This window comes from Athene cunicularia (assembly GCF_003259725.1).
Source record: "Athene cunicularia isolate RWA chromosome 15 unlocalized genomic scaffold, athCun1 chr15_part1, whole genome shotgun sequence".
Lineage (NCBI taxonomy): Eukaryota > Metazoa > Chordata > Aves > Strigiformes > Strigidae > Athene > Athene cunicularia.
In genome coordinates, this window is record NW_020799121.1 from 6,653,474 (window position 1) to 6,668,384 (window position 14,911).

Here is a 14,911-nt window from a genome sequence, read left to right on the forward strand (position 1 = left end):
AGTCAGCCTGCATTAGCCAGGAGCCAGTTTGAGAACATATGGCAAAACAAATGATTCAGTGCAATCTGCTCATTCTGCTGCTTTCCCCAAATATTGCTGTACTAACATCCTCTGCTTTTTGCCTTATTACATAGTGTTACTATTTAAGAGCATGGAAAACACCTGTAGGGATGACAGGGACCTACAGAATTACTAGCATGATAGGCTGCTGTGGAGATTCTCATACTGTTCCCACAGATCAGCTTGAGATGTTTACACATATCTTGCTCTTTACTTGTTTGAGAGAAAGGAAGAGAAAGCTAGCAGGCTTGTTCTGCTTGCTCCTTTTTTTTTCTCCCAGGCAAAAAAAGGATGCATTCTCCCAGTGCACCTCTATATTTCATGCCAGGCACCCCAGCTCCTAGTCAGCACTACTGCCTTAAATTCTGCGAGGGTAACAAGAAGTAGAAGCTTTACCCTTTACAGCCCTATTCACATCCTTCAACTTTCTAAAACATCCACCCTCAGGCCTATACTCTCCTGAGATAAAAATCTGAAGTAAACAATGCAAGGTTTGGGCTTTTTACATTGAAAACTTTTTTCCTTTTATGGATGTGGTTGTACAAATAAATAAGCAAGCACACTAGCAAGCACTGACGTCTGAGACATCAGTGTCACCACAATTCATCCATCTATCACAAGTCTGGCCATGTTTATTATTTTAAGAGCCACAGATTTCCCCCTGAATCAGACTGTATTAACTATAAATACTAAAGTCCATTGTTTTTTAAGATGAATGTCTACCTCTTAGTGGCAAAGGGAATGTGTTTAAAAACTTGAACCTTAAAAACTGAGACAAGAGGAAGTAAAAAACATATTCTAAGGTTTTCATTTAGGTTTGTTCTGTAAAGCTCAGGATTTAGAAGCAAATCTAACCATTTCTGGGGATCTTAACTACATGTACTCAGGCTGACAGACTGCTCTCAGTTTCACCAAGGTTCTTTTCCTGGTACTGCCAGTAACCTGCTGTGTAACCTTGGGTTATTCTCTCTTCTCTGTGCTCTTCCTTCTTTTTTCTCTCCACCTTCCTTGTCATTGTTGCAGTCACTATAATCCTGTCCCTTCAAAGCTCTAAACATATACTTTGACATGTTGTAAGTAGTCCACTAAAATGTACAGGACAACTCAAAGAGAACATTTATACATTTAGTAGTATAAGATATAAAATAATATCTATACCTTTTACAATGGAGTTTTGCTTATGTATGAAAATACACCAAAACAACTGAAAGCTAATTATTTATCTGTATCTATTACAACTTCACGCTATTTCTTTCTTTGGACATTTCCATTGCCAGCTCCTATTCTGTTTGCTATTTAAGAGAGATTCATCTTGTGGGGCACACAGTACCATATCACAGTGCAGCTCCAAGTTTAGGTCTCCTTTATTAGTATGAAGTCGCACATAGCCCTTCTTCTTCACATATTTGTATCTCACAACATCTTCTTCAATAGCAGCTGTATCAAAGCAAAAGAAAATAATTAGCTCTCTGGAAGCTTACTCGTTGATCTTCAGAAATCATCAGAAAACGAATTGCTAGATTCTACTGTCTGACCTCTTCCCCTGGGGTACTGGGTCTTCAGGGACCGTACTCTGCAATTCATCTATCATAACCTCAAATTAATCTCTGTGCAAAACACTTTCCATTATAGAAAACCACCAACTCCTCGAGAGCCAACAATATCATCTATACTTTTAAGTCACAGAAGCATTCAATATTACCAACTATAATTTTCAAGTAATGTCAACCAATCACGAACGTTCCTTTAAAACAAAATTGTTTCTTGTCAAACTTGGAAGCCAAGCAGGTAGTCATCAGTCAACCACAAATTGCTGACATATGAGGACCTACCCAGTTCTGAAAACAAATGAAGCTGTTACTGGAAACATTACTGGAAAGTCAAACCAAAGGATCAATCTAGGATGTTTCCGCTTCCATTTTGTCAAAATGTCCAGTTAGTCAGATATTTTCAACTCTCAGAGTCACCTGCAAATCACTAATCCACCGAGTAAAGGAACTGAACTTGGTAAATGTAGTTTTAGCAACGTATTCGATCTTTGCCTAAGTGTGTGGCATACTTCAAATTTTAGTGCCAACAGCCAGACCTTTCTCTTCAACTGTGAATACTAATTGCTCAGCTATTTAATCAATATTCAAATTAAATAAATTATATACATTTGTGTTGAAGCTGGAGACAGAAAGGAAATCTTTATTGTACTAAAATGTATTTTTGTGTAACCTTGAAAAGCAGTAAATCAAAAGTTACCACCACAAAACTTGCTGTCATTCTAACCAACACTGGGTTAGGCCAAAAAGGTGGTAAAGATTCTGTCTGCTATTTGAGGAGACATTAGACTTCATTCCTAACTTACATAAGCAGATTATCCCATTTTGTGGTCCCTGGGCATAGAAAATACTTCATTAATTTCAGTTCAACATAAATAACTACCATTCAAAGCTGAAGTTAATTCATAATTGCTCCATTATTTTCAGAATGAGCTCACTGGAAAGTAAGGATGTGTCTGCTCAGGGAATACATTTCTATGGCATCAGTGCTGACCAATTATCAATGCATTCCCTCAGTCCTCATAAATGTACATGTGGTGGTGAGCACACTAAAACTTTAAAGTAAACAAACAGTTTGTAGCTAGGCAGTTCTGGTACCTGCTTCATGGGTAGTTTCAGGCACCATTGCAGTGGAGGTGAAAGAAGCACTTACTGCTCCAGTGGAATAGTGAGCCTGTTCACGGAGGAAAAAGCAGGAGAAAAAGGCATTAGATCTTAGAATTTGTCTACTAAAGATACTATATAAGCACTAGAAACACAAAATGTCATCCTTCTGAAGGCGGACTTTCCGCTCTAGCTCCCATAGAAAGAAACAAATGCATGATGCAGCGGTAATTCTCCATCTGTTACCCACATTTGCTCTGATGAAACGCTAGTTAAGGTTGCCTATACACTGAGCTGAAGGGACTTCCACTAGAGTTTAATACATCATTATGCAAAGATTCTATTAACAGAATTTATTTGTACGTCCACAGGTGGAGATATGAAAGGAATATTGCTGGCAAGATGTCTGTAAAATTCTGCAACACAGCTGAGTAAGTGGAAGGACAATCCAGTGAACCAGAGATAGTGTGGAGGAAAGCAAAACACCCCCCCTCCCACAGGCAGCCCTTCTGCGTGCAGAGGCACTGTCCCATGGTTCCCAATAGCTATTTTGAGCTTTGCAATTCTCCCGCAGAAAGGAAATGTGGACGTCACACATGGGTTTTGTAGTAAATTAAAAAGATCTAATAAACCCAGAGATATGTTTGGCAGCTCTGGGGCAATGCCTGTAAAGAACACAGGTCAGGCCAATGCTCCATCCATAAGGTTACACTGCACCCTACGGAAGTTCATGTCCACCCGCATCATTAGCTGACAATCTGACTCTCTGACAGGTGAGGAGCTCATCATTGACTTTCACTTCTTTTTTTTCCTCTCTACATCTTTTGTTTTCTTGTAACACTGTGATGCCCTGAAAAGGAGGCAAATGCAATCCTACTCCTCGGTCACATACACTCCCTAATCTGTCACTAAGCCTCCTCATTAAAAGTCATATGTTGCATCACTCTTCGTTTTCATGTAAGTGTAATCAAGGCACAAAACCACATACATCGCAGAAATATTAAAGGAAAGAAGAACACTCTGTCTTGCCCATTTTAAACAGCCTTTGATGTAGAAAATCCAGATGCAGATGAATTGTTTCTCTTGACAACCATGAACACAGAGTAAGATGCACCTGGAAGAACATCCTTTAAAATATTCCACTAAAAATCCTGCATTCCAGTGGAAAAAAATGGAGAAGCAGATGTGGATGATTTATATATTAGCCCACACCAGAAATGATTCACTTGCACTGCCCTTAAGGTGTGTTCTTTCTGCCAATCACTACAGGAAGCAATGATAAACAAATTCAGAGCAAGACATTACAACCCAGGAAAAAAGGTTATGCCAACATATACATCGTAACAACATCATAAAGATTTTTCCTTTATATTGTGTTCCATTTCTAAAATGTTTAAGTTAATTTACAATGATTTAACAAAGACAAATTCACAGATACATAGACTGTACTTCTAAGGAATCCCAATATGATGCTCATATTGACATGTATGATAAATACCCATGTAATGGATGACAGGAATAGTGTCTCTTTATACTGCAACGTGGCCTCTAAGCTGAAAAACATCTATTACCATTCCTGTAGAAGCCAGACAGTGTCAAACTACAAATTAAGACAACTCACTGCATTCAGCTTATCCACTTTCTTCTTTTCAGGAGCCTTCATAGTAGCTGCTAGAATATCATCACCTTTGAATTCCTTATAAAGCTCCAGTAAAGTCTCTCGGGTCTCTGTATTTGTATTTTTCAAATAGTAAGATGGATCTAATTTTGCTTTTTCTTCATCTAGACAAGACAAAATTAAATCATTCAGAGTTAAAAGAAAAATTCTATTTTGTTCTCCTCCATTTCATTATATATCTAGTTACACAAAAATCTTCCAGGTATTTTTTTTTTTTAACAAAAAGGTCCAATAACTATATTTATTCCTGCAGAAACAGTAACAAATAGCAATGCATAACACTAACGACAGTGTAACTTGAAATATAGCACAATAAATGCCAATACGATGAAGTATAACAACTTCATCAAAGAAAAAACAAAGGAAAAAACCAACTTCAAATCAAATACTGTAAAAAAGCCTTTGAAATCACTAGAAATTATCTAAGTTCATGGAAGTCTTGTAAAATTTTCATAGAACAATAAAGACAAGATACAGTTGGGTACAGTATAAACTGTCTTTTGTCTCCTCACTGAATGGCCAGGCCTGTGATGCAAAAATCCCAAGAGCAGATGTTTAATGTGATTCTGGGGGGAGGAGGCTGGTGGATTGAACTGTAGAATTTATTTTTTTTTTAAATTTAGTTTTTTTTATTTTTACAAGTTTTACTTGTTCTGTCTTGTTATGTCTACTATTTGCTGAATAAGAAATATTCCATCTCTGAGATAACACCCACTTATTTTTAGTAGGTAAATAGAGAGAGAGATGCTTGCTTGCAGAACTAGTAGCTTTAAAAAAAAAAAAAAGTATAGTAAGACCTAGAAATACACACCATGCTTTGGATCAACAATTAGACCTCATTAGAAACAGTTCTAAAGGAAACCACAAAGGCAAAAGACAGAATTTTTTTCCTTCAGCAATTTACTATTAGCAGATATTACTAAGCATTTAGCTATCCAAAAAAAAAAAAAAAAAATAATCACAAAATAATAGAGATGCAAATTCCTTAGGTATCTAGAAAGGAAAAAAAAAAGGCATTTTATTTTTTATTATTAAAATAATTTTGGGACTATTTTAGAAAAATCGACACAAATCTTTAACTTGGAAGAAGTCCGTTGTTATCCAACAGAAGGATGGGCATTGTTGATACACATGAAAGAGCCTAGTAGACAAGTATGACATGCAGGTTTCTGTGTCTTGGTTCTGGTGCAAGGTTAATGGACCTTTTGGCAATTTTCCCTCCTCACTTCTCTCTCATCTACCTACTCTTAAAGAATATGGAAAGCTTTCTGTGTTTGCACAGCACTCAATAGAGACAGCTAATGATTTCTCAAAGAATTGTGTCTTCGCTTCAACATTTGTTAACACCTTTTGATGCGAAAGTGACAGTTTTAACAAGTTCTTCATGTTTCCAAGAAGCTTTCAAAGTTACCAACAGTCACTGAGGGATGTCCATCCAGAAAACGGTGTCAATTCCACAACATTGTCTTTAGAATTTGCATATTTGGGTTGGTGTTTTCTCAGTCTACCTTCAATTCATCCTTACCTGGATCAATTACTTTTATGTTGTTCTTAACATGAAAGAAGTTCGAGACATTGAACTTATCCAGGTTTGTGGGATCCTGAAAATAACAATTAAAAAAAATATCAGAGAGCTTGTTAGACACCCATTCTATGCCACAGACTAGTTTGAAGAGGAGACAGTGCCATAATAAATGCATAGGAAGACAAAGAAGAACTTTCACACTCCCCAAACCACAAAGATGGAAAAAATATAAAGCAATCAACCCCAACCAACATCAGCAATGAGCCTGTTTATGGTAGGCTCTTTAGGGATCTAGAATTTAGTGTCAAACATAATTAAGTTACAAACAGAACTAAGCTAAGCCTAACCTATCCTAGCGAGAAGAAGAGCTGCAGTCCCCTGATTCTTCCCTTTGTTTTATGGCTTGGTCTATGCAAATTCACATCAGCTATCTCCTCCTATTAATAACAGCATGCCTGGTTTGCACATGCTCTGTGAACTTTTGTATTGCATTTCAAATTACAAATAAACCTCGGAGCAAGTCTTTGCAGTCAGAACTGTTTTGGTTTTGAATTTTTTTTTTGACTATTGAAATCCGTGCTTACAGAATTACATTTAAAAATTACAAAGAATAATTTTTAAAAAGCAACAAAATGTGGTATTATGAAAACTCTATTGAGTGTCCACTCAAGGAAAACAGCAAAAATACAGAGTCCGTTAACTGTGAGTCTTTAGAGTATCTCTAGGCAACTTTCTGCATAACTTTGACCTTTCATTAGAGAGAGTGAGACAAGGAATGTCTACTGGTGATCTAGGTTACATCATACTATTATTAAACAGTCCTTAATCCTTTTCTTACAATGACTTCAAGGTTTTCTTGTCAAGCTCCTCTGCAGCACAGAAAGGTCAAAACATCAGTCCACGACACCCAGCCATTTCTGGAAATTCTATCTTACAGAAAACAATTCAAAATCTAAAATACCAAAATGTCTTAATAAAAAATATGCAATAGTTTCAAATTCACTATAAAAATATTGCAACATATTATGCAAAGAACTGTGACACTGACATATATAGTATTATCCCAAATAAATTTATCAAAGCTTCTCAGACCACTGCTGCTGGTAAGAAGTTCTGACAATTCCATCTCTGCTAAAAGTAATGATTAATACAAGCTGAGCTGGTAGCTCCATCACTTATTAAATGATCTAATTATGCCTTTTATTCATCCCTGAAATGGCATGCTTCTACCAGAGAGGGCACTTTTAGTTTTACTGCTGGTAGTAAAACCAAAACACATTTATGAAATCAAACTGTGTGATTCTGCTCCCTAGACCTCCTGGCTTTCTGCTGTTCCCCTTCCCAACCCCTATATAATAATTTTTTTATTGCTTCCTGCCCCACTATACCCCTCCAACAGATCTTCATCATGACATGGACTGCCAAAAACCCAAAAAGATATTTTAACATTTTGCAATAGAAACAGCGAATCTTTAAATAAAACTACTAAGGAATAGAAAATTTGGACCTGGTTTTTAACCAATTTTGTATCCTCTGACACCCGCACTCAGGTGTACTACTTATTACCTCACATATGTATTTATGAATGATTAGACTTAATTTCAGCCTTGAACTCTGACAGTCAACAAGAGGCATGGAGAAAGTCTGAAGAAAGGGCCTCAGTGTGTTTCTCCCCAAATACTTTTCAGTAATCATGAGCTACAGCTTTTCCAGACAGAAGTCACTGCCTTTCCCATAAATGTGCCACCTCAAAAGGTGAAGGAAGTAAGACTGCTCACCCTTTCGAGGAAAGGAAAAAAATAAATCTGTGTATCAATATTAATAGAGACAAATGGATTTATAGCAATCCACACATCTACTGTTCATGGCAAAGCTGAAGGGCAAGACCGACTTTTTATAGACAGGAGGGAGGGCAGGAGACAGCACTAAAGATGAACCAGAAAACACCTTCACTATATTCTTCTAACTAAAGCTTCCTGATTTACTGATTATTTAAAAATAAATAAAAGGATATCACAACTGCCAGTGCCTTATGAAACCAAGCGTTTTGTGGTCAGGGTACCATGAATCAGATTAGTTCAAACTGTTTCACAGACACTGTTCAATGAAACATTTACCTGGCTTAGCTAGCCTAATTGTAGGCATTGAGCAGCTTTGGCAAAAATGTTTACGGTCTCCTTCCCCACAAGGGATTTCTTAGGGCTCTCCAAACTGCCACTAACCTTCCCATAGGCAACGCATCCATTATGGTATGAAGGACAGCAAAGACCAGAGGGCAGCTCCCTCTCCTTGCAGACCACAGCTGTCCATCTGTTTCTGAGACCCAAGACAACCATAAACCCCAAACCTGAGACTGAGGTCCTCTGTACAAGGTCCTTCATCACATTCAGGTTGGACATTTGTTCAAATGGAAACCTAGACAAAGGTTTGATTTACAGTTTGGTCCCTTGTGTTCCTGATTATGCAAAGCAGGAATCTCACTACTCATCAAGAAGGCAGACAACCCATGTGGCTACTCCAAAACCAGCTTCTGTCTGTCAGTGGAAAAAAATCTCAAAAATGGTTCCTCCGGTTGAAGTCTGAGTGTCAGCTTACAGAGGACACCTAGGACAAGTGGTTGACATATTGATTCCTCCCTCTAAATTACAGCATCATGACACACTAGGAGAATTTAATTAGAATTAGACAAATGTGCATACTGAGTGTGACGGTACTGAGGTGAATATTAAGTTAAACAGTAGACACCATTTGCTTCTACCGTCTCCAAGAGCAGAAACACATCTGACCAGTCCAACTTGTGCTGTAGAAGACAAACCATTTCCTTACTGATGGTACCGAGTCCTATAACAAAAGATACGTGTTTTTTAAAGGTAGATCTATGTAAATCTTAAAAGTGCACACAGTCTTTAGACATCACTTTGGGAAGAAAACTGTCCAAACACTAATAATTAGCTTTCCAAGCTCCTCCCATTACATCCCTGACATTTATTACATACAGAATCAGAACAGTACAACCAAGACACCACAGGGGTGGGCAGATGGATGTACCCACATCATCAGAGCCTTGAGCTCCAGTGAATTAATGGCCTCTCCCGGTCAGAGAAAGGCTGGACTCACAGGGGTGTTCCCAGTCCTGCTAAGATTAAGGCCTAGAGCCCAAAGGCCTAAAGAAATCAGTTCTGTGTAAGTACACAGAAACCAGAAAGGAAGATGAACCATGAAGAGTAAACTGGCCTACTTTTGTCTTAGCATGTTTAAAAATACATCTTCAAATTACATGGGCAAGAATCTCAGGGTTTTTCTCATTAAGTTTACAAGCCATAAACTTTAGTTTAACAAATTACTAGCACAGACTTCAAAAGATTGCTAACTATCGTGAGTATTAAAAATCTCATATTTGATGTTTTCCTGAAAGCTGGGCTCTGAAAACAATTAACTTCAAATTTTATTCCACTTGATTTTTACTATCATTTTCCAGTTTCACTTACTTAGGGAAACAGCTTAAACTCCATTAATCTTAAGGACCATACACATGACCACCCAAGAAAAGCAGGTTAAAACCAGCAGTTCTAGACTGTGGGACTTCTTTGAGGCCTGATTCCTTTCTTACCATTCGGTCAGCCACGCTGCATCCCTAATTATCTTGAGGACTGTTAGCTTCATACACTGACCATGTCCCAACAGGTCACTTCTATACCCGCCACTCCGCACACGCACTGGTGCAGGATTCACCCTCAGAGAGCCCTCGCCCACAACCGAGAGGAAATCTGCTCTGACCTTCTGTCACACAAAGAGCAAACAAGAAATAGCTGAGGACCGAAATATCAATTAACAGTGTGCAGCTCAGCCACCTCCAACTTAGCTCATTAGTTATGCTTCCTGCCACAAATGTCAATGGTGTTTAACAGCGTGTCAGGAACCACGTCTTGTCCACTGCTGATTAGCTTACACAGAAACAGTAAAATTGACATAAGGAAGCACATAGCAGTACGAGCCTTTTTTTTTTCTTCTTTAATGGCAGCAAACCTGTTTGAATCCTACCCGGACTTTATTTTGTCTATTTATTTCTCCCAGGTATCCCCCTACATTTCTGTGGTGGAAAGCAGATGCACTTGTTAGCACACGTCCATTGGGGAAGGCTCTCGGCAGGCTGCTCTCAGAGGACTGTGCCTATTACCACTAGCACAACACGGGTGTGGGGGTTTATTGCAATTCTTCTGGCAAAGAGGCACAGCGCACCTCTGCCTCTGCTTCACCTGCAAGCACGGCTGCTGGGCAGAGCCACGCTTCTCACTAGCTCCCCTTCCCCCTGCCAGCACACAGCCCAGCAACAGCTTCTTAGTTTCCAGAGCAGGAATAATTTCTGCTATTTCACAAATTTGAGAGCCATGGTTTCTGGCTTGTGAACAGAGACACGGTGGAGGATGACAAATTGACAGAGGGCTAAGAGGGAAATTGCTCTTAGTTCCTCTGAACACCTCCTACCAAACAGGATATAAAAGCAGGGTGTTGCAGCACTCTTACTTTGCTCTCCTCAGGACCCTCTCACACTTGTTGCAATGGGAAGAAGTCCACAGGACTGTCAGAGCCCACCACTGTGTCCAGCAAAGCACTACCTGACCCTGTTCCTCTCTGTGCATCTTGAGCTGGGGCTGGCGCTTGTCTCAGCCTGCCCACTCTTATACAAGGGAATCCAGATTACACATATTTATGTGCTTGCTATTAAGTTCCACATTGTCACACAAATAATAATTTGCAAAATATATGACTGAAAACACACACGGAATTTACAGTAACACTAATTAAAAATAATTTCTACCAGACTGTTGAGCAGATTTTGTTGCAAACATTTTGTCAGAAAAAACAGTGGACAGGAGACCTTGAGATCTAACACCCCCCAAAAAATTTACTTGGAAAATAACTTCAAATCAGGTTAAAGATTTAGACTGAAAACTAGCTGAAAACCTGTAAAACATAGGACTGGAGGAATTACCTCATTCTGAATTGTCATCTAATGCAGTCTTATTATGTCAAAACTCCTTCAAAGCTATACTGCATGCTACCTTAAAAACAACTGCAAGGTGAAATGATGAACAGCAATCTACCAGAATGGGAAGCAAGAAAGGGAGGTAGGAACACTGCAAACAAGCTTCAACGGTACCAGACTTCCTATTACAGACACCCTGTCACACAGATCTCTAAGTGCTTACCCATTAAGTCTAACTAATAAATCTTGAAGTACTTGAGCTGTCTGCCAGCTGGTAGTACATTCATGACATTTGCAAGGGATGGTAAGTTAGGCTGAGCTGATTATCTTTCAAGGTAAAAGTGTGTTTAGATTTACGAAAAACATAGACAAAATACAACAGCAATATTCCATTTAGAACAGATATGAACCAGTACAGTTGAGAAAAAAATTATCTGAAATAATGATAAACTGTAAGGAGATAAAACTTGGAAAGAAGTAACACTTGCACTGTAGAAGATGGAAAGCTTGACTTGAGTTTGTGGCAAGACTGTACAGCTAAGAGAAGGCAATTTCAACTTGAGGGTAAAGAGCTACAGTCTAAACAATCTAGTCATACTAAGACTGCTGGTTTTGTATGACGGTTTTGTATGGAATAATGTCACATGTATGTCTGTTGTTATCAGCAAGGTATTAAACCAGAATCCATGACATCTTTGGCCTGAATAACTACATTCCAGTTTTGGTAATATAATTTGCACACCAGGTTACTCTTCACCTCCTGCCCTGAGAGGCTGGATAATATTGCCGTATGTTGAAGAACTGCCATGCTCTACACCCCAGGACACCTACATTTCAAAAGGGGGAAAAAGCAATTTCTGTATATGTAAGCACTGAGGATTCCTTTACAAAGAGAAGCATGTCTCTTTAACATGATCTAAGATAGTGTTATTAACAACTAGATTTGCGATTGTGCTTTTTTTAGTTCCAGATTGAAAATAATTTGTCCTTTTTAACAAGTAAACTTAATAGCAATAGGACACAAATAACTGTCACTAAAATCAAAGTGACCAGTTGAGATGGTGCTCACCAGGAAAGATAACAGAGATGGATCATGATTAGTGTTTGAATAATGTTTAGCACTCAGAACAAAGAATTTTATGCAATTCTCTCTCTTCTGGAAAGAGCAAAATTTTGGGTTTGTTTTTAATTATATACACTAGGAGAGAGAGGTCAAGTTTGAGGTTAATTTCTATTCCGGTAAAAGAACATCCCTAGCAGCTGTAGGATTACCCTTTATGTATCAATAAGGAAGAATGTGATCATACAAATAATCGGTAAACATACATTATTCAAGTTTTCCATTTATCATGTTGTATTTCACTATCAAACACAGGTACCCCATCTGCTTCCTAGAACATTCAGAGTCAGCCTCTGGAAATGCAATTTTCTATTGATAAACACAGCTATTACAGACAGTCCTATTCAGCTGTTATTTGCAAAGCAAAGAATGTTTTTTATAGCAACTTCCTTTGTATCTACCTTTTTGCCAAACAGCAAGGTCACTGTTACCAACTCACCCTCGATTCCAGCTCTCTCAGACACCACAGTATTCAATTTATGTGGGGGAATAGGAAACCAGCAAAGTGATAAATTTCAACACAGAATTGAAAGGTTTTTAAGAGAAGTGGGATTTGGGATAGAGCTCTAGAGCCACAAACTGAAACACAACAGATTGCAGTCGTGAACTCTGGCTAAGAAACAAAGCCACAGGTGGAACAGTTTGGCAGTGCGAAGCCACCATGCTGCCTGCAAGTGTTGTCAACACGAGAGCTTGTAGAGGAGACACTGGTCTGTCTTTCAAGAATTTACATGAAGAAAACACTATACGAAAGTAACAACAGATCCCTGTACCACATATACATAAGCAATTTTAATACCCAGGCTCATCATACCACTTCAGGTTGCATTCTGGCCTCAACAAAGCAAGTCAGGGTAGGGCAGCACTCTAATAGGAGAAATCAAGGTATACATGCAAGTTTGCAGTGGGTGTTGTGCAGTTCATTAAACAGCTCTTCTCATTCAACACCCTGAAGCCATTTTAGCCTGTTTGTTGAAAATTCTTTTTTGAAAAAAGTATTTAAAAACAAATTGGGTGAAGGGTCAAACTTTAGCAGGTTAACATTTAGCATGCAGATGGTCAAAATCTCTTCCAGTCCAATCCCAAGGTAGAGGTATCTTTGCTATTTCTAAACTTATTTGAGAAGAGTATACCACAAGTTTGCACACTACAGAAGTTAAGACCAATCCATAGTAAGTTGTTTACTTAAGAGGAACAAATCTACTCATGCATTACAGATATCATCCTAAACAGACAGGAGAGGGGTACAGGCAACATAGGGCTGTAACCTCCATGCAGTTGGCAAGATGACAGTACCAGTGACTGGACAACTACCATAATCTACAGAGTTTCTGTTAACAGACATACTCTTCCACACAAGACGGAAACCCAACATGTCAAGAACACAATGAAGATGAAAATCCACACAGGGAACATCTAAATTGCTAGCTATTGCATTTTGAGATTTAGGGGACTATAGCATCTGTTTGCTTTTACGAAAAATCAAAGCTAGGTGTGTAACAGGAATGCACTCTTTGTACATACATTCAACTCCTAACCTACAAAACCTACCAAAATATTTTTAAATGACTGCAATTTCAATTATTTTGTTTCAAAATAATCTGGTTTTCCATATTGATGCACAGAAACATTTTTAGTCACTCACGTTGTCTTTTTTTACTGTTCTAAATGCATTAGCAGCCATGCAGTTACATTCAAATAACATTCTGTTGGGAGCTTTCAATCTGAAAAAGCTATGTTTTTTGCTTCTGTTGTATTAAAAACATTTTACTTTGTTCATTAGCTTGAACAGCCACAAGCCCAAAGGAATAGAGAAAAAATATTTATAAACATGCTGTCAGCACTGCAGTGTAGGGAAGAAGAGATACAACATTTAATTTAAATTTAGACATAAATGAAGAATATTTTTCTATTCAGATTAGACTGTATTAGTCTTGGTTAGTGGCAAGGAACTGTTCATGAGATGCATATTAAATCATGACTCCAATAATAATGATCCTTGAATCTTTTCCCCCCCTATTTTGAAATCATGCAAGTTTGAAAATGCCTACTTTTAAACAAAAGTTTTACATCTTTTGATACTAAACTTCATCTGTAAATAACTATCTTTTACACTCTCAAATTTATAGTGCTGTTTTAATTTAGATTTTAGTCCTGTTAAAATCAGTAAAAGACCAACATTGGTATCTATTCAGAGGAAAACCATTCTAAGCAAGCACTTAAAAGAAAATCCTCTACTTTGCTGCTTATTTTATTCTACATTTAGAGAAACAGTCTATAAAAAATGCTTTTCTGAAGCTTTGACTCTTTTAGGCATCTTTAAAAGAGTATGATGCTCAATCAACTTCAGTTTTAATGTAACAAGTTTATATACTTTACATTCTAAATCACATTTCTTTTGATAACATAGACAATGTGTCATTGGCTGTGTAGAGCTCAAGATTCTGGACATATTTTTATCCTTCCTCTACCCAGTCTTTTCCCAATGCACTTACGTTAAGTCTCACAATAAATTGGAGGTGTCACAGCAATTTTTCAGGTAAGATTAATAAAAAACCCGCCCAAAATCTCATGTGTAGTTTCATATCTAAAAATTACAACTATGTACAAGATCTTACATTGGATACAGTGAAATAGTGAGCAACCGTAAATACATTGGTCAAAATCCACATTTTACATTGCATCCTTGACTTTTTCTGGGCACCTTTTATTTTTTTCTCCTTCAATTTACAAAGTTGAACAATCTGCTTATGTACAAGGCACACAATAATCACTCGAGAGATTTGTCAAGCTCTAAGTTATATGGCATCTTTGTGGCTCATATGGATAACAAAGAAAATACAGCAGTTACCCTTCTACCCACCTCCAAGACACACACAGAGACAATGTT

The 14,911-nt window shown here is 37.9% G+C and overlaps 1 protein-coding gene across 1 annotated transcript in view; it reads right to left on the reverse strand.

Annotated features, from left to right (window-relative positions):
• The window catches only part of PPIL2 (peptidylprolyl isomerase like 2), a 73,216-nt gene that overhangs the window by 38,541 nt on the left and 19,764 nt on the right, over window positions 1–14,911 (reverse strand). Inside the window, exons 8-11 of the mRNA XM_026859827.1 lie at window positions 5,915–5,990; window positions 4,333–4,493; window positions 2,706–2,781; window positions 1,391–1,497 (exon numbers count right to left, since the gene is read on the reverse strand). Of these exons, the coding sequence (XP_026715628.1) occupies window positions 1,391–1,497; window positions 2,706–2,781; window positions 4,333–4,374 (225 nt within the window). The 5' untranslated portion in view covers window positions 4,375–4,493; window positions 5,915–5,990. The remainder of the gene's footprint in view (window positions 1–1,390; window positions 1,498–2,705; window positions 2,782–4,332; window positions 4,494–5,914; window positions 5,991–14,911) is intronic.